The 21,927-nt window shown below is 31.2% G+C and overlaps 1 protein-coding gene and 1 long non-coding RNA gene across 7 annotated transcripts in view; one reads left to right on the forward strand and one right to left on the reverse strand.

The window, feature by feature from the left end:
- Positions 1 to 21,927, reverse strand: part of LOC114929917 (neural-cadherin) — a 219,585-nt gene that overhangs the window by 117,408 nt on the left and 80,250 nt on the right. For 5 of the 6 annotated variants that reach the window (XM_085489615.1, XM_085489612.1, XM_085489613.1 and 2 more), the window contains 3 exons: positions 20,680 to 20,869; positions 19,497 to 19,679; positions 15,620 to 15,809 (listed from right to left, as the gene is read on the reverse strand). In XM_085489615.1, coding sequence (XP_085345741.1) covers positions 15,620 to 15,809; positions 19,497 to 19,679; positions 20,680 to 20,869 — 563 coding nt within the window. Of the gene's footprint in view, positions 1 to 3,243; positions 3,958 to 15,619; positions 15,810 to 19,496; positions 19,680 to 20,679; positions 20,870 to 21,927 lie in introns of those variants that run through there. The other variant, XM_029301632.2, reaches the window with a different exon arrangement.
- Positions 6,690 to 14,749, forward strand: LOC114929921 (uncharacterized). Its single transcript, XR_003819340.2, has 5 exons — positions 6,690 to 6,740; positions 6,828 to 6,999; positions 7,358 to 7,493; positions 7,870 to 7,948; positions 14,625 to 14,749. It is a non-coding gene; the product is annotated as an uncharacterized LOC114929921 (long non-coding RNA).

Genomic DNA, 21,927 nt, shown 5'->3' on the forward strand with positions numbered 1-21,927 from the left:
ATGTGTATGTGTAAAACAAGTGGCCGTTTGTTCGCGGCAGAGAACACGGGCCGAATTTTACAATGATTTTGACCGTATTGTTAATTGCACGCCGTATTGTTAACGAGCATGTACCGACCATATAATATGCACGTTCGCGCCCCCGAAAATGGCACGAAGTTCTCGGCTCGGTTTAGCATAATTGTAATTTAACACTCGCTACTGGGATGATACCTACTGTCACGCTCGTGCCTGAAACGTGCACACGAAGAAATAACCTCGATCGCGCGTGCAAGAGCGATGTTACTGTTTGCAGCAAACTCGAATTTAACGTTGTCTGTCAACCTGGACCGTTTTCACATCTGTTGAAAATAAACGTTTGCAGAAAGAAAATGTTAGGATATACCTTCGTCAAACTTGTTGTTTGCTTAACAAATCTATACGTATACAGAATGTTTTATTTGTATAAATATAGTCGAACATCGCTGAAACTGTTACGATAAAATTTTTCATACCAAGTGAAAATTTCGAAAAAAAATTGTATCTTGATAATTTTGACTATCTCTTCTAATATTATTTTTAAGTCGATCTAGTTTTTAAATGGAATCATTCTAGTTTTTTATTTTATTTATTTATTTTTACTTATTTTATTTATTTTATTTTTTATGCCTCATAATATTTGGTATAAAATATAAGAATAAGATGGACAAAAAGTGATTAGTTTACAAGATATTTGGTATATTTAATTTGATATAATTTTATATAAAATATGTTGTAAAATATTCACTTTTCAATGAAAATTTTTAATCTTATCTCAATATTTTTATACACAAAATAATAAGAGGAATTAATTGGTATAAAGAAAACATATATATATGTATAGTTGTTTCTCAAGATTATCGACTTTTTCCTCTCGAAACTTTCTAACTTTTGTATATGAAATCTTTTCTTGTTACATCCATAGTTTCAACAATATTCGATTATTAATTAAAGTAAAATAACTGTGTACACGTAACTTTGGACAAATATAAATTGTAACTTAAAGTATTAAATCTTGGGAATAAAAATCGCGTGAAATAATCTATAAATTAAATCTCGAGTCGAAGATATTGACGTGAATTTTCTTTATAATATCTTTGTAATATAACGAAACTTAAATCAAAAGTTCATAATGTTTGAGAATATATTGATGCTTGTGAAAATCGTATTAACGATTTAATTCTCACATACATGAATGTTAAAATCACTGATATTAGCTCGTTTCTCGAGCGCTCTACGTGCACGAAATGCATTTCCCTATCTTTTCCATGTTAATGTTTCATGTTCCTCGTGCAGCTTTTTATTCTGCGCGCAAAGGGAGAAAGAGAGAGAGAGAGAGTGAGAGAGAGAGAGAGTGGCTAGACTAATATAATCCGTTAGCTTAAAGTCGAACTACTTGCGCCAGGAGTCGTGCTTGGAAATTCACGGCTGTACATTCCGTTTTCCCTTTAACATCCGACGGTGTAATACGGTTTTGCATAATTGCGATTTAACGCTTCCCATTAAATTCTTTCGTTTATACGGAGCAATATGGATGCACTTTGCTATACTTAAATCGACGTTAATGCGATTCTTGTATCTCACGTTAATTTTCAACTGCAATTTAAACATTACAGAGTTGGCATAAGTTTTAATGAAGGGTCGCAAATAGATTTGTTAAATATTAACGATTCCTCGAATCTGAATTTCTGAATTTTTCGTTTTTTTTTTTTTGTATAAAATTTGTGACTCTGAATACTTTTATTCGCGTCGGAGAAGAATCGGTGAAAAATAACAGAAATTTCTCACACAAACTTTTTGTATATAAAATTTTTCTAAATAATATGTTTCTGTAACGTCATTTGTAGAAAAATACGAGCACTTTCGAGTTTCCATGTTATCATCGATTGCTTCATATTTACTCTGCGCAAAATACATTGCACGTAGCATGTGTTACCATTGGGAAAGAAAGGCTTACATGCAATGTTTACGATTTTCGACACATCTAGACGACAACCGCGAAGTCAACACTTTTCTCTCGAAGTTGGTAGTCGAAATGGAAGTCGGGCCAGTATGAGAAAAATACAAGATACAACTCTGTGACGACATGGTCGGATTTCCAGAGTTGCAGAAAAATTTTCTCCCGATGTGCGATGTAATACATAATATTAGAATTTAATTTGAAATTTTTTCAAAATATTCTCACATTAAATTGAAAAATTTAATAATATTTAAAATCTCGAAAAAAATACAAAATTATATCAATAGCTCTTTTTATGACAGAAATAAATAAATATATAATTCTGCATCGGAGTTGTTTGTTTCGATGCGATGTCTTGTAATATACGATATGGTATATTTGATGAAAGAAAATAATATAATACAAGAAAGAATATTATACTTTTAATATTTTTATTTATAAACTACATCGATATTCTGTCAAAATATTATACGATAGTTGCGAATCTATATTTGAAAACGTGTAAAAAATTATAAAATTTTAAATATAAATATACATTAAGTGTATATTAAAAGTAATGTTTGAAAAAAAAGAAAACTATTTAATTTAAACGTTAAATTTTTATAAAAGAAAAAATGTTCAAAATCATATATTTATATGTTTCTATTTAAAAAAAACGCTATTGAGAAATACAGATTTATATTCTTTTCTATTATATATTATATTAATATAATTTATTAATATAAGTATGTCTTATGATAATGTGTATAAATATAAAGCATATATAAAGCATAAAATTATAAATCATATTTAATAATCTTTAACAAAGGTTTGGAAACAAATTGTCAAGCAAATTTCTGTTATTTATCATAAATGAAGTAATTAATATTTTTAATTATTATATTTTAATTTAACGGCGAATTATAATCCCACCCAACACAAAAATGCGAAACTCTGAAGAATATGAACCATAATATATTGAGAAGATAAACCATAAATATAAACTATGTTTTATATTGAATATTTTTTAATAACCATAAGAATTAATTATATGGTTAATAATTCTCAATTAAAAGATATTGAATATAAAACACCTATCGAAAACTGACAGCAAAAAAAAATATTGTTCTTGCGTATAAAAAAGAATTTTAAAAATCCTAAAGTTAGTTATCCTAATGTTTTATTTTTCATAATATTAGTTTTATTTTTCCTTACGTTAGTATTATTTTTCCTAATGTAACAAACAAAAAAATAAACTCACATTGCGTTGAGTCAATTTATCTAACCTCTCTGCTTTAATATATCCGCCTTAATCCACTGCTGCTCTGCTAATCCCATATGGTTTGACACTTACACTAATCATTGCACTGTTTTTTCTATTTTATATTTGCAATAACTTATCGCACTTCACTACACACCGATGCACTTCGAAATGAACGAATACGAAAAAAAAACGGAAGATTACTCGCGACTATTCCGGGAAAGCGAGCGTCCGAATATTAATGCCCTTACAATTAGGTTAAGTCGCGACATCTCCCGGCGCGCCGCGTCATTACGTGACTTCGTGAAGTGAGCGGAAAGTGTCATGGCGGAGAGACGCTCTTGCGCGCCGTTACGCGGATAGTCTCGGTACCAATCTCTCAAGCAACAGGCGCCAACTTCTCCACAATTTGACCCGCCGATTTCGAAGAACTCGCGCTTTTCGAACACTTTTACCGATACTCGGGCACTCCTGGAGACGCTGGAGTACTCCCGAAGCTCCGTGTACGTCAAGATATAATCGAAATGTAGTCAAAAACGATATCTCAATAGTACCTTCCCTCCTTCCTACAACCCTCCGCCACGCAGCTTGCTAATTCCGTGAATTCGCGAGACTCCCAGACACCCGTCGACGCCCGGATGCTCTTCGAGAATTTACTCGGCCCATCGCGTCGAAACACGACACTCCCGGACTTGCACTCCCGATTATTCGTATTATTCGCGCACAAAATCCAGACAAGACGCGGGAGCACGACTCACTCGCGACCGCCATCTTCGGAATGGAAAAAAGGCGCAATTTTGTGCTTCTTCACGATGACGTCACCGAAGTGATGCCAACCGCGAAAATTATTTATGTATTGCGAAAAACAGCAATTTGATTGATCGATCGAGGGAGCCGAGAGATTACCTGATTGGTCGACGTAGTTTGCCCTCTCTCTCTATTCGCGATATCAACCGTGACATAAAAAAAATGAGGAAATAATAAAAATTGATCATTGTATCCAAGAATGTCACTTAATTACTTGTTAATTACTTAATGTGTATCTTAATTTAGGCTCTCCCTACACTTTGACAGTCATTCGCGACTGAAATTCTTTCGTCGCGACTACAAACCCGACATACAAGAAAATCTCAAGTAAATATGAAACGCGACCAGGGAAAAAATGTTCTATTATATAACAATATAAAATTATATAGAAATATATAAAATTATATATATAATCGCAAAATTATATTTAAAATATTTTCATACATAATTAGATAAAAGTGATTTTATATACAATTATATAAATGTATATACAGGGTATTAAAAAAGTGTCGCATATGCCATTCGACACAGAATGGCAATCTAAGAAAAAATGTCTAATACTATTTTTCAATACAATAAATACTTTCGCCGTAATTAATTATTGTAATCAGTTAATTTTTAGACATAAAATGTAAAATATCTTGTAAAATATTCAATTGTCAATTCTGTGCATATAAATGTATTAAGGTAATGTTACCGAGATTTGAATAATTCATAAGATTTTTTACATTATGTCTAAAAATTGATTGATTGAAATAATTAATTGTGGTTAAACTATTAATTGTATTGAAAAATTATATTAGACATTTATTCTTAGATTTCCATTCTTTATCGAATGGCACTAAACGTAAGCAAATTTTAACATCCGATATATATGTATATAATAAATATTTCTTTATATATAAATATACGTTTCATATATAATTTAACATAATTATATATGAATTTTCATAATTTATATATATAACCGTAATAGCACAACATATCCAAAATATATTCAGAGGAACATCCTCCCCAGCAAACACAATATATAAATGTTATATACTTAAGCATGTTACATGTAACGTATATGTTAGTTGTAATTTCCCACTCATAGATGTAACATTTTTAATATTACATATATTACATTGTAGTTATATTGTCATTATATCCCAAGATAGCACTGACTTATCAATACATCAATGTGCTATTTGGTATATAATTACAATATAACTACAATGTAATATATGTTATATTAAAATGTTACATCTATGAGTGGGAAATTACAACTAACATGGATGTTACATGTAACGTTCACGTTATATTACCTATTATATTCCGTTTTATTATAGCAATGTAACAATTATATATCGGTGTTTGCTGGGTCAGGATGCTCTCTGAACGTCTTCGGGATATGTGTGTTGTTGGGGAAATTTATATAATTATGTATAAAAATAGACATATGTCACATTTAATTTTACGATTATATGTATAATTATACAATTATTTATATATAATTATATATAAAATTTTTTTTCTCGTAGAGTGAAAACAATGCACATAAAGGCGAACATTGAATTAATAGTTTATACATACGTCATACATACGCGACAGCCAATCAGAGCATTTGATCGCTTTTCCTTAAAGCCCGTATCGCACGCGATAATTGAAAATAAAGGATAAAAATTTTCGACTTCGATTAATAAAAGAAAGAAGCTAATATTTTTTCTATTCAATAATTAAACTTTAATCTTTAATTTCTATACGTAATTAAAAACGAAAAATCTGATTGGTCATAAATAATCACTCATATAGTCGCTATATACAATAAACTTTATCGCCATAGACTGTACATGAAGTATATAGACTGCAGGTATAAAGTTGCAGGACTACCAACATCAATTGAGCGTCTCATCTAATGTTTTCGATAATAATTAATACAAGTATTAATTACGTTAAAGCATATCAGCGACAATATTTTAATTTTTATACATATACGAATATATACGAGAATAATAGATTTTATTTTTATGACAGCGAGACGCCGGCGTCTCTGTCATTATTTTGATGAATGCCGTATGTTTACATGCAAGCTGTCGTCGATGTGTCATGTGCCGTGTCGCGGTTGTCATAGCAAAAGAAAAGAGGTAAGTTAATTATTTCAGTCGCGAATAAATCTCATAAATTAATATCAAGATTGATCGAGACGACGCTTCCAAAAATGCCAAATAATGTCGTTCAGCAATTAATAGCATCGCTTGACATTTGTCATTGTCGTCTCGAACATATTATTTCGACTTCCCTTACTTTCTCAGATACATCATTCTTTATTATTTACTTGCTAAAATTTTGAATGGCACTCATCTAATATATATTGTTCAGTTCATGAAAATGTGATCGAATTCCCGCTCGAATCTCGCGAGCCGTGAAGTTGTCTTGGCGTCCCTTTGGTCCTCTGCATCTTCAGACAGTTTCGCGAACGGAATCGGCACGGGCACGTTTCACGAGGGCTCCTCGTTTCGCGTTACACAATTGTTTAATTACACGTTGCACAGTGCGTCTCGTATGTGACAAGTGTCGAAGGAGTCGAACTGAACGACGAGCGATCATGGAGAAGCGCGGAATTGGCGAATAATAATATTATTTGACATTTTTCGAGGCGTCGTCTCGTCAGTCGGAGCCTTGGAATTTTCGATGCATTTTAATGCCTCGTTTCTCGCTTCTTGCTCGATCAAGGTAAAGTAATACGATTTCGAGGATCATTGAGATGACTCCTAATTAATTGAGGTAATAATTAATTATTTTTATGATATAATTTTTCAGATTTGTGATCGTCCCGTGACGTCACGACGTGCAACGACGTGAAGTGCTCGTTGCGTCCCTACAAGTTTTTCGAGTACGTCACGCATCACGTGATCAATTTTGGCGCAAAATGTATCACGAGCGCAGTGAATGTCGGGAGTTAATCGAGAATGCCGAAAGTGTAACGACGGACGTAAGTATTAATTAGTAATTAACAGTATTCCTCGATGTTTGGTAATCTGCACGTATGTGTGTTGTGTGATCTATCAATTGAAACTCATTGTCTTGTATTTATTATTTGCTCAACCGAAATAGATTACGCACAATCAATCAGCAAAATCGCTGAATAAATCTTGTAAATATTTAAAGTACATAATAATATAATTAACTATTATTAGCCTTATAGTATATAAATTCTAATTGTGTTATATAGTTTTTCAATTTTATGTCACTAAATATATCGCAAAATGTATGCGCAAACAGGAATAATGTGTGAAATGCGAGAACAAAAATTGTTAATTAGTGATAGTAATTAGTAGTATATTTTTCAGATTGCCTGGTATCAATGAGAATATTCAATGAGCAACGGAACGACCTGACGAGAAATTGACGGCGAGAACATATTATTCTCTCAACCGAAACAGTGCACAATTAGGAATCGTCAAGTGGATCTTGTAATTAATTAAAGTATGATAATATAATTAACACTATTATTAGCCTTGTGTGAATTCCGATCGTGTTACATACACTGAAAAAAAATTTGTTAACTTGACCAAACCTTTCAACTAAATATTATTTTGTTAATTGAACATATAAAAATATCTAAATGAAATGTAACATTAAATCTAACAAAACGTAGACTTAAATACTAATATATGTTCAATAAACAAAATAGTAATTTAGTTGAAAGGTTTAGTTAAGTTAATAAATTTTGTTTCAGTGTAGTTTTTCAATTATATGTCACAAAATATATCGCAAAATCTGTGCGCGAGCAAGAATAATATGTAAAATGCGAGGGTAAAAATCGTTAATTAGTGATTGTAATTAATTATATTTTTTTCAGATTGTTTGATATCCATGCGAATGTTCAATGATCAACGGAGCGACCTGACGAGAAATTGGCGGTGAGAACGAATTAACTCGTGAGTAAATAAATTCAGTTATTATATTTGCATGGTTAACTGTTCTGTTTATTTGATGATTGCAATTGCGCTTTAGCGCGCGCGCTTTATATCGTCGTCAATTGCGTTGTCGCAAATTAACCTTTGAATTGAATTGTCGGTCTCTGATATTCGATGTTGATTTATAATTTGAATGTTTGATAATATTAAGAGAATAGTAATTCAGTAGGAGACTAATGTGGACTATATGAATAAACAAAACTCATAAATAGAGTAAAATAATTCTGGCATATTTCGGAAGAGAAAAAGAATATTTAAAATATTTTAGAATTTTTCATATGTTTGAAAAAACAAACATTTTTCAATTTTTATTATTTTGTCATTACATACTGTAACGACTTTTCTATATATGGTCTTCCCCTTTTTAAAACTACAAATTTTTGCTAAATATTTTTTTATATAAGCTAGATTTTTTATTTTTAATGAACCTTTTTGTCTGTAAAATTGTTATCAAAAATAACAAACATTAATATTAAAATAAGTGCGCGAAACCGGCTTATCGATGTTAAGCATACATAATTGAAGTTATTACAAATATAATTAAATATATAATTTCTCCAAATTTATGTAATAATAATAATATAAATCGGATATTTGTTGACTTCATATTTACGTATTCTATATATGATTACGTATTATTACGCGCATTATCTCTAATTTAGCAGAAAATTACAATTCGCATGATAACAATTTTCAGTATTAAAACGGTTAGAAAGATTATATAGTATATTTTCTATAACATGATGGAATTATACAAGAGAAAAGAAAGATAAATACTTGGAGATTCGGTTTACTAATGTCACTGCGGTCACAAATATAATCCCGCGACATTTTCCGATATATGATTTAACGGAAAATGAGTACTATATCCCGAAAAAAATTTAGTTAATTAAATAAGCCGCGTAGAAAATCCAAAGCTCGTAGAAAATCCAAAGATATCAAAATAAATAACATATTTTGAAATGTATTGTAGTAAAAACACGATCTCTCCGCGCTCGTTGTAAATCCATTGCTGATTTTTATCAATAAGAGATATTTTTATTCACATCTTTTTGCTCTTTTTATTGTCTTGTATTGAAAGGACGAATTACTGTTGTTCTCTTTATCGAATAACTCAGAAAATTCGTACACAGAGAGAATTTTCTCTTAGAATTTACCTGAAAATCATGGTAATTGTGGGACAATATCGGACAATATAATATTGGAAGAATTTTCTAAGAGTTTCTTTGATTAATATTTATCACAATAAAAAATATTAATATTTACCACAATAAGATATAAAATATGTTCGATTAATTTTACTGTACATATTAATATTTTTTATTGTGATAAACATTAAAGAAACTTTTATAAAATTCCTCCATATTGTCGCACGATTACCATAATTTTCAGGGTAAATTCTAAGAGAAAATTTTCTTCGTGTATGTGTGTATATGTCATTCAATCGAATATCATATAGGAACATACTCGCAAGAGAAGAGAAGCAGAAAAAGAGAGAGAAACATTGTAGAAAAAATTATCGGAAAAATCAAGCGTTATTAAGTTGGATCAGCAAAAGGGCCGACACCGATCGCGAATTTTCCAGAGGAAAAGGCTGCCTGCGTTTATTGCAAGATGCACTTCAGAAAGTATACATGTATGCGAAGCGATATCGTAAGCGCGAAATGTGCGGCAACCCTCTCTCTCTCCTTTACTATCTCTTCCTCTACTGTCGAATACACTTTACCGTGCATAGTACGGAGCGCGATGCAGCGACTTAATGATGCTCGTCCAATTACCGTTATTAATTGCCATTGTGATATACATCGCGGTACGTACAGCGGTTGCTATATTAACGTCTGACTGTGCTTACGATGCAAAGACCTTTCAGAGATCCGGGAGTTATGCGCTTAGTTCGCTTATTATTAATTGTAAGTGCACATCGATCGTTTAGAAAATAACGATGCATTTTCCTCGCCGACTGTGAAACAATTCATTCGTTTCCAAAAGCACACGAATACGAATCAGAATCAGAAGTTGATTGAACGCGAGCACTTAATTGCAACTGTCTGTCAAGAACTTGTGAATTATATATATATATATATATATATATATATATATATATATATATAATACTTTGATAAAATAAAATCTCTAATCTTTTACGAAGGAAAATCTGCAGCAAATTAGTTGCAAAATAAAAGCGAGATTTGTTACGAAATTATACCTTTGCGGTGAACTCGGAAAACTCTTTAATTATCGATATCGTTAATATTAATGCAAAGTAAAATATTTCTTGAGAAGAAAAAAGGAAAATGGGAAACTTGCGTGAAAAACAAATTCTTTTCTATATATTCTTATAAATATATTTTTAATATAATATCTCAAAACATGCATCTTTAACATTTAGATATAAATAAAAATACGCGGACTAACATGCAAGTACATGAATATTTTTAATACCATATCGTATTCTACGTATAAATAAAAAAAATAGCACGCTGTAGCTATACAATTTTTTCGCGAAAATTGGAATATCAAAATGGCAAAGATAATGATGAGAACGCTTCATGTTGACACAACTATCGAGGAAATTTTGCAGCAACCACGAAACATAGTTAATCGCGGAATTTCATCCAGCAAAGTAGTTTCCATCCAAAATTATACAGCAACGCGTTTATATTGCACGTTTACTTTATAAACTGAAATGTGAACTGATATGTTTTCTCACTTGTAGAATGAAGATTTTAATTGAATCATTATTAATATTAAAATTCGCGAATTTTTATTGTCTACTTTTCTATATTTTAGAGCTTAATTGCACAATATTATTAATAAATTAGTAATAAGTAAATATATATATATATATATTATATTTAAAAATTTTTTAAGTAAATTTTATAAGGTTGAATATATTTAATTTTAAATAATTAAATTAAATACATTTTTTATTGGCGACTATGTTATAAAAGAGAATAGAATAAATTTGAGACAGAATTAAATTATTTTTGAAATTCTCAAGTTCTGTGTTTAGAAATTTGATATCTTCATTATAATATACTTTGTACAAAATATTTAAGTGAGATTACTTGGTTAATTCTGGTTATTATTAAAGTAATAACGAGACTAGCTGTAGTTAAGGTAACGCATCGTATTCTGAAGCCGTCAACAAGTTAGCACTGAAATTCAATAATACTCATATGACAAGCTCGCAGTTACTGATATTAATAATGGGAGGAGTTTAATTGGAGACTAATGCAATTCATTATGTCGACGCGTTTTTGAATATGCAAATTTTCCATCTACTCAAATTAGGAATTATATATGCCATCGCACATGAATGAATATAATACCATAGATAATGCACAATTATACCGGATGCATTCATTTCTCATAATTTCTGGAATAATGTTTATATTTCATATAATGATCCAGATTTACTTCGCGTTGACATTTATTATTTTGCCAAAGTTACTCGATTTCATAAACTCATTGTTTAAGAGAAAAGTGAATATTATTGATCATATCTTTTTAAAACATTTATTGCAATTTTTCAATAGAAAGGAACAGTTGAACAGTGAATTAAATTATATCAGTATGTAGCAATCTCCATTTTTATAATTTATTATTGCAAAAATGAGAAATATTTGTAAGAACGTGTACTATTTTTACTAAAATGGAAGGATAAATCAGCTCAAAAATATTTTCTCTCTCTCGAATTTATGAAAAATTCATTCTTGTCAATGTAAGAATTGAATCGCAAAAATATTAACAAGATCTCCGTTTGTATTTTATTTTTATTAAACTGACACTATAAATCATCAATTTAATGTAAAATTTTATGGTTACCAACCTGATTCAGAATATTGAGATCGATATTTTAATATAAACGGCAGACTCTTATTTTAGTAAAGTTCATAAAATTGATTAAATTCTGAGCTTCCAACAGGATCAAAGCGTCATTTCTGATATAAGCGTAAGAAAATAATAGATTCCTAAGAAAATTAATGCCAACACAATTTTTTGCTTATGGTAATTTCTTTTCGAAAGTTTCATTATTTATCCTGTTTTATATTGATTTTTAATAATATTTTTGCATAAAATTTACATTTTTTTCTATTTTAAAAATATTCTTACAATTTCTCTCTATTTGATAAATATTCTTTTGAACGTTAATCAAATGCAAATATATGTATCAAAATATCGGCGATTGAAAAAAAAGGCTTACAATTAAATAGTTCTCCGATTTTGATTGCGAAAAACAAACTGTATTTAAACATCTACGATTCGCTGCCATAAAATACGCAAACTGTGGGACGAGACCTTTACATAGAAGCTGCGCAAACTGCAAGTCGATAGTCAATCCTCTATTGTAGTCGCGCACACAACATATCACGAGTAAAACAAAGAGAGGCGTCAAAGCACCTACACCATTTTACACATCCATTCTAGATTACAGGAATCCCTAGTCCGGATTTCACGTTTGTATCAGTAGCGCGTATTGTCGCAGAAACTTTTGCAAGCCTGTCCTTTTTTAACATTCTGTTTGTCGTTATCAACTCGGTCAAATCAATTGTCGTCAATTTTGCCGATCGCATAACACGATAATATCAATTGGAAAAATATCGATATCATATCGAGATATCCGATCGAAATCAAACATTATAAAATCTGGCAACGCGTGCGATATAAAATGAAAAAAATTTATTTAAAGTATGCAGATAAAAAGAAATTTTATTAAATATAATTTTAGATTCAAGCTGATGCGCAGGCAAATCTGTTTGCAAATGTCCTAACTATAAATGTGAATAAAATTAAATATCTGATTGAAATCACTATTTGATTTTTTTCTCATTTTGCCGATAAAGAATTAGACTTTTTATTTAATATTATTATAGATAAAATTCAGAAATTTTGAAGACAACTATTTTTTAAATATTTTTCTTAATGTTGAGTTTTAATATTACAAGCTATTCTGCATCTGAATTAAAAATCATATGATAAAATTGTATTTCAATTTTTTACCTTTGCAAACATTTTATAACATCAAATATTTTTTTCAAAGAGATTGATGGACAATTTAAAAAGGGCCTATCTGTTCTCTATATAGGATAAGTTATTATCAAAAACCATGTTTATTGTACGCGTGTTTCACAAATTCTTCATTTTAAACATACGACGGCTTCGTAGATAAATTATCTCAGCTCAAAGCTTCCACGTTAACCTTCGTTATAAGAGCCGGCAACATGACATGTAATTAGATGTGCCGTGTATTACGTTCTCCCGAGAAATTCCAGCATAAAATATAGAAATTGATGAGTACAGTATAAAGCCGGGTATTATCGTGCACACTTTATTTTATATCGCGTTGCGCTCAATTTTATGGGGAGAACCCGCATGAACGTTATCACGTTCAATAAAAGTTAGGATCTGCATATTGACTGTAGGGATGTGTGCCGCTTTTTGACTATTCCGTTGAACTATTGGCAAAATACTATGTCCAAATTGCAATCATAGAATCTATAAAATTATAATTTATTTTTAAAGGACGTTACATTATCGAAGCGCGCATCTTGTGAGAAAATTGAATAAAAATAACGATTTTGTTAAAAAGTGAAAAAAGTCATTAATTATATAGGAGAATAATTTTCATTTAGGAAACGCACGTGACTCTAGAAATGACAAAAATTATTAGATTGAAAAAAATATGATACTAATTTATTTAATTTGAGTTACTCTGCATTGTAAAAACGATATATCCATATACAAATTTAAAACTAAAAAAGAATAAAAAGTAATAGAAATAAAAATGTCAAGCTTTTTTTATATGATGTTAAAATAAAAATTTATCTATTAACTAGATTTTTCGCATTGAAAGAGATATGCATGAAATGCAATTTGTCAATGAAAAATGGACTGGATATTGTTTTAAAATAACTTATAGAATTATATACAGATCTACATTTTATTACATTATTTGCTGTCATCAGATATTTAATCTATTTTTAATTTTTCATTGATAAATGTCAATTATTTTGTAAACACGCTTTCGTAAATGTGATTATATACTGACGTAATCAAATAGAAGAGAAAAGACAGAAAGAGGACAAAAATAAAAATAACGAAAGATTTGTAATTATCTGAGGAAAATGAGAAACGATGAGAAATGAAAGTTTGAAAAGCGAAAAGAAAATGTTAACCCTCTTCTTCATTTTGATTCTGCCGGTGACCAATCGATGATAAGCCTATTATAAGTTTTGTAACAGAGTTAATGGCTGTCTCGCTAATGAAGCGAGAACTTCGCGTTAAGGAAACTAGAGATGCTTTCAAGAAATAAATGATAGATGCCATTCGCGCAAAGCAAGTATAAAATAACGTTGGCGCATTCGAAGAGATGATGCGTGTGTGAAGCTGGCGTTTGATTTCGTAAAAATTCATAAATAATTAAAAGTTCTGGCTTTATTTTCAATAGAGTTCCAGAGTTCTTGATAGTTTAAACAAATAGTTCTAGCCATTAAAGCAACAAAAATGCCTTGGAATAAACTTCACGCAGCGTCTCACTTTATTTTACAGCATTTTTCTTATTAATAATTACTTACATATGTCATGTCTGTTATAATGTAAAAAATAATAAGATGTATTTGGTTTGTTATTACAGGTAGTGTGATTCACGCGTCGCGTCGGGAGTGCCGTGTAAAGTATCGCGCGTCGGGAGTGCCGTGTAAAATTTTACATGTCGGGAGTGCCGTGTAAAGTTTCGCGCGTCGGGAGTGCCGTGTAAAGTGTCGGGCGATCGTAATTTTGCGAGTGTCGTGAGTGCTAAGGACCACGAGAGGAGGAGGAGGCCTGGGGAAGGCATCGGGCGACATCGGGGCAGCTGTGAGGTATGCAAAATAATTAAATATACTCAATTTATAAAAAAATATTGCGCATTATTACTTCGAAATAATAATTACTTGTACATTAATAGGCATTTCCCTATATTATATGTGCATAATTTGAATATTTTGTTTTTAGATCCATGTGGCTGTGTATTACAACTCTATTGCAGGTATCGGTGAGTGAGAAATTGTTTATTTTCTAACAAGGTTGACCCCGCGTTCAGCACGTCGGATATTTTATACTAGATCGCTTTGCTTTTAATATCTCGAATATATGAGAAATTCAGATTTTGATGAAGAGGGAAGGAAACATCTTCCATCTCTTATGTTGATAAAAATTTTTGTTATCCAAAATTTTATATTATTCTGCATTAAACTAAGCTGACCGTCCATTTATCGTCGATTTTTTAATAAGGTGGTAATTGCATAGAGATTTAAATCAATGTTCGCAAATCACTCCAGAAACTTTTCACAGTCTCTCTGATTAATCTTTTATTCTATCACTTGTCTAAAGTTTAACAGAAAAAAATTGACGAGTATATTGATCAGTTATATTTTAAAGTCATAATTAACCAGTTATTTTGCGAAGACATTTTTGACTTTTTTATATTTGATTTTTTTATTGATAATTCATTCATTAACCGTATTATATATGTATATCAACGATTATTATATGCCTACGTATATGCATATCCCTGCATACACAGACAGATCAATGCACATTTTATGGTGCGGCGGACAGCTTTGAAATAAAATTTTCTACATCACCTACCTGAATTTGGATGACCATTGCTGTTGGGTCTCGCTGAAGGAGCTCCATCTCTGGCCTCCACCTCGAGGGCGTAAGCGCCCTGCTTTTCACGATCGAACATTACTTTTGTGAAGATCTCGCCGGTCTCCCTGTTGATCTCGAAGTAATCCTTGCCCTCGTTCCTGTCGCTCTCCACCACGTAATATGTAACCTAGATAAACAACGCGTGTAAAGTTTATCGACTTCACCTATGGTCCACGTACAAAAATAGCTAACGAAGGATTATCCGGAATCCCACTCGGCGAGCACAAAAATTATATTTGTTTGCATTAACCTAACCGAATAAATCTCGGTTAAGTCTAGCACAGCCGCGTAAATTAACGAGATTTTTTTGTTTACTTGAAATTTTCGTATGAAACACAAAGATTTATGAAATTGTAGTATAAAATATTATATATATTTCGTAATGTTCTATAATTATATACAATGAGATATATGTCTTAAAAAAGCATTAACGATTCATTTACGATAAATTATAAAAATAATTATATTTTATATATGTATATTATATTAAAAATTATTAGAATTATTAAAATTACGAGAAAAACAATATAATATAAAAAATAAAATATTGTTGCAAATATAATATATACAATTACATATAATATAATATTATATTATATTTGCAACAATATTTTAATTTTTATACTATTAATGTTTTCCTCGTGATTGTAATAATTATAGTAATTTTTAATATATAATACATATATAAAATATAACTATAAAAAATATTATTGTAAAAGAATAGTTAATGTTTTCAAGATATATCCGCGGTTTTATATCATTCAGGGATATGGTTTCTCTCGCGCACTACATACTGAGCATGTCATGAGCTCTTTTACAATCCGACTTACTTTACCTTTATTCGCGAAAACTTCCTGTTTCATATTAAAGTGCATGCATGTATAAAGCACGTGAAACGCATAAAAATGCCACGGTCCGGATCGGATGATGATTCCGAGAGTGAGGAACTTTCATAAAGTGGTTATCGAGAAGTACAAGAAAATTTGAATGAATATTTTGCGAGAGAAGATTTTTCTTCGACTAGTTTTAGAATTGTCCACGCACTTTGCGCGTTTCAATTTCGTTTTAATGAAACGGTAAATGATATTACTGCATTTCAAAGAAAAAGACGTATAATAATAGATTAGTTATCTCTCTCTCTCTCTCTCTTTCGAGCTGCTTTATACTTCTTTTTGAACCTTCAATTAAGAAGGCTGAAGGAAACAAACTCAATTAAGTCATTAGCATAAATTCTTGTTACCTAGTTTTTTTTCAGCAAAAATCAAATATTCATCATTTGGGGGAGGGTACATTTTTATTGGAATCCTACACATTAGGTACATATTATATCTGTTGTCATATTAATTCAACTTTTTTCATGTTTCCTGTAATAGATTTATTAATAAAAATTAATAAATGTATTAACTTTTGTTAATAAATCTATTACAGCGAAAAGTGAAAATTATAAAGATTATATTTTCTATTATTTCTATGTATTCTATTGTTATCTCTGCTATTCATAATTAATTTCTGTAATATTTTTGTCTCTATATATTATCGCAAAAATATTTTTTTGCCCCGCAATTGTCAGTAATGGCGCGCATGCAAGAAAGAATAGACGAGCGAAGAAAAGGCGATATCGAGTTTGCAGTAACGCGATTACAACGCTCGGCTACACGTTCGTCCACTTTCGTCGTATCCCTTTTGTCTCGTAAATTTCTGTCGTACCTAGCGCCCGTAACACGTGCAAATGGAATGCGCATATATTTGACAGATCTCGCGTGCGCGAGACACTTTCGCGCGCGCTTTTCTGCGAGATTTACAGTCGCGTGTCCGCGTATCTCACGAGTTACCTAATCGGCAAATTTCCAGCGGAAATTCCGCTATGTTATGCTTTCGTTTATGCCGCGGAGGGAGAGCCTTTTTTCCTTTCTACAGCTACGTGCGCCCCATTTTCACGAAGCTACTCGTTTAAGAATGCTCTTACTTTTTGTTTAATGTACAAAGGATGAAAAAAAAATTCACTCAGCAGCAGTAAAGTGCATACGAGATTTTTCTCACCCTACAGATTTCTTCCAAGTTCTAGTGTATATAAATATTTTGTGAAATATAATGTGCATGTGTATAACGCTTTGGATGCAGTATTTATGTCATTTTCTAAAAATACGGAAACAAAAGATTCACACGGTAAAGTGAAAAAGAATTTTAGAAAAATTAAACCTTGAATTATACATATTCCTGAATAAAAAATATATTTTTGCGTAATTAATCAGTAATGAAAATTTTCTCCTGATTCTACAGAATAAAGTCCTTTCTACGCGTTCGAATTTTAAATCAGAATTTTGAAAAGATTATCATAAAAATAACGATACAAGTCCGAGTATTGAATTTTCCAACAAAAAGGAAATTAATCCAATTTAAGCTGAGGCTCAAACCATCCTATATCTGCGTTTGATATCTTGTTCCTCCTTTCTCCCTCGAAAGCCTCCAGCAACTAACATCTCAATATTCAGTGCGTAATATCACGTTTATCCATAATCGCAAAGCTCCACCTACACATCGCAAAATACGTTTCGTAGCAGCCAGGTATCAGACGCAAAACGAATGAGATAATCGTGCGCGATTAAACATCGACATGGTAATATATACCCGTCGTTAACGCGTGTATCCATAATAATGCTCTCGTACGTGATAAATTCAACGCCACTCAAACACGATCGTCGGAATTGCGTTACTCCGTTACGGAGTTTATAACGGCACAGCGAGAATACCTACCGGTTTTGCTGTGCATGAAATCATTAAAGTTTCGACGCGACGATCTAAGTTACAAGTCTAAAGCACCCCCGTATTCCCCAATTCCCGGCCGTTCTTCCGCCTCTCGTCCCTCAATCAGGACTTCGACGACTGAGCTCCCTTAAGTCCCGCTCAAGTGCCCCGGGTCTAGCGCGATACGAGTGTGTTCTTTTGTTCTTTTGTGCACTCTCAATGCAATCCCTCTGCAATTGATCCGCTCGAAATCGGATCTGCGCGATAAAGAAATGGAAAGACCTATGTCGATGCGCCTTTTCTAGCTATCTTTCATTATGATCGAGAGCTAATTTTCTCAATAATATTATTTTACAAACGCACGATAAACGTGGGTAAATCTATGAAATATCTTGCTCCTTCTTTGATAAATTTAATTGCGTTCGAATTGTGCATCAAAACATCGATATTAAAAAAATTGAAAATAGCACACTGATAAGTTTATCAAAAGAATATCGAAATATTTCATACGCAATTTATATTTTTCCTTACATTTTAAAATTATGCCTAGAAATAATTGCCTTTAGAATCAACAAGTTTCTAATTGCATTTTAAAAATCAAAAACACCCCAATGTTGAGAATTAATTTTATCAAGAGCATATCAAAATATTTAATATTCTTTCTCATTTTAAAAATCAACAAAGATTGATAGGTATATATATATATATATATATCACGATGATTTTTATGCTGAAATTTATATATGTATGATTCGCTTCATATAAATTCACTTTATATGATTCGAGACCTATATATTTCTCCGAAGTGTACTTCAAATATTTAATTAACATTAGGTGACCCATGTATATCCGAAAAATATTATTTTTTCGCTGTATATTATCACGGTTGCGGAGACATCAAAAGGAAGGACGTAAAATCAATAGGGCAGAGTCCGTATCGCGTGTTCGCTCGTTGTCTTGTTAAATAATTGGTCAGTATCGTAATTAATTGATTGCTATCGCTATATGTGTCGCCTGAGTATACGTCGATCTGTTTCACTATGTGCAATAACGCTTGCTATCGATTTACCTGATTATTGGGGAATGTCCCGTCCTTGTCGATCGCGTTCACCTGGGTGACTTTGCTGCCCACCGGTTCACCTTCGAGTACGGTTTCCTGTTCTCGTTCGGTGAACAGCGGTATCTCATCGTTAACATCCTCTAGCTGGATGAACACGGTCGCCTCGGAAGCTAGCTGTTGGGCTCCATTATTCTGAAGGAATAAAATTGATTCGCGATTACAAAATCGTACTTCTCGACGACACTCTTTGTTTTCATTGAAAGTAAAATTGCAGTCAAATATTATTTTGCTATAATACATTCACGGAAAAAAATTAGCTACCATAGCTAAATTTTAGCTATCCATATAAGCTGTTACACATAAAATTTAGTTATCATGTCTAAATTTTAGCTATGACAATTAATATTTTTAGCTGTGACATTCTTCGTCAAATTATGGCTAAGAAATATTAGTTACCATTGCTAAAATTTAGGCATGATAACTGAATTTCAGGTTGTAATTACGGACAGCTAAAATTTAGCTATGATAGCTAATTCTTTTTTTCGTGTTACTTTTATTAATAATCAAATTGTAACAGAGATAGCGGGTGCCGCAAAATCAGATATATATTTTTTTTGTCATAAAAGATATACGAAATTATTACTTTTTGTTGGAAGAATATTGCAAATATAATATCAAAAGGTACTAAAATAAGAAATAAATATTTGACAAAGTAAAAGCTTGAACGCGAGTAAAAATAAAATGTCTATTAAATTTTGTTGCGTATTATTGCATATTACATTTTTAAAAAATATATTTTTGTTGAACATACTAATAATATAACACAAATTTGAGAGTCTGATTTTAAAAATCATAAAAAATGCGATTTAGTAATCGTGAAGTAATACTAATACATTTGATATCGCGATTTATGTTTGTCATTTGCATTTTCTTGAAAAACTGTCTTTCCGTTTAAGTATGTTCTCCGACATACTTAAACATAATATATAATATATAATTTCCACAATCCAAATAAAATTATGTAGATAAAACAATTCCACAAAAATTGAATTAAACATATCGTTAAACATTTTCGCTGATGCAGATATAAATATCGGATCTCGAGTTTTTTTTTTTTTTTTTTAATAAAAGATATTCAATTGCGCGAGGATTTTCTGAGATGATATACAGAGATGCGAAAAACGAGCCGTACCTCCACTCGTATGGTGAGATTGTATTCCTTTATGCTCTCATAGTCCAGGGGATGGTTAACCTTAATGTCGGCCCAAGTCACCGATTGATCGGGGCGTTGCTGAAGGTAAAACGTATGAAACTTGTTCGTCTGAGCCGTGGAACCGGGCATTAAGTGGTAAAAGACCGTCGGATTATTGTCGATTCCAGAGCTGTCGACACACACAAAGGCACATATTACAAAGGCACCACTGGTTGCCCGGGAGCGCCGTGAACGGCTTAACGAAACGGAAACGGAAAACGGAAAAACAGAAACGAGAACGGAAATTTTCTAAGATAGAAGTGAAAGAGAGAGAGAAAAAAAAAGAGAGAGAGAGAGAAACGAAAGGCTGATATATATACATATCGATATTTTGAAGATGGAACAACTGATATCCTTTACGTGACTCGGGAATCGAAGGACGATTGTTACTCGGTTATGTAACAATGTTTGACCTTTTCGCGAAACGATATTGGTTGTTCCAGTTTCAAGATAGAGAATATACAGAAATGCCCCGTGGCTAAACATGATCCCCTTTCACCAATGCCATGATATTCGTATTCGATTCGCACATATCTTTAACGTAAATAGGAAAATTTGAAGTTTCATTTCTATATAAAAATTGCATTTATTATTTTTATCATGCTGGGAAATATGTAGTCATATTTAATGAAAAATATTGAGTGAAATACGTGGATGCAAGTTTCTTTTGATAAATAGATCGGTATTATTTGGAAAAATATTATTTATTCAATTTTTTATTAGAGGACATTAATTAATGACGTAATTTTTTTTTTTTAAATGCAAATGCATCGAATTTTTTATATTCAAATTTTAAAAAATATTTAATTTTTAAATAATAAATCAAATATTATTCATAAATATACATATATACTTTATAATAAATATAAATAGTAAATACATTTTTTCAGAATATTTTTGCACAATAATGTCTTGTTTTTAGCTTTTGAGTTGCATTAATTTCAAATTTATTTTAACATTGTTTCAACCGTTCAATAATTATTCAGAATCATTTGAGAAAAACAATCATACAAAAATTGAAACTCTATTCGATGTCATTCAACCAAATACCTGTCGAAGAAAAATAAATTGTTATTGCGTTAGTTATCTAAGAACTCACAGATAAAAGAAACGATAGATGCTTCAGGGCATTCTGTATATATATGTATATATATAGAACTATTGTTACTGCCAATATAACGAGAAGAA

Source organism: Nylanderia fulva, unplaced genomic scaffold (genome assembly GCF_048542155.1).
Source record: "Nylanderia fulva isolate GAGA-0341 unplaced genomic scaffold, ASM4854215v1 Scaffold9, whole genome shotgun sequence".
Lineage (NCBI taxonomy): Eukaryota > Metazoa > Arthropoda > Insecta > Hymenoptera > Formicidae > Nylanderia > Nylanderia fulva.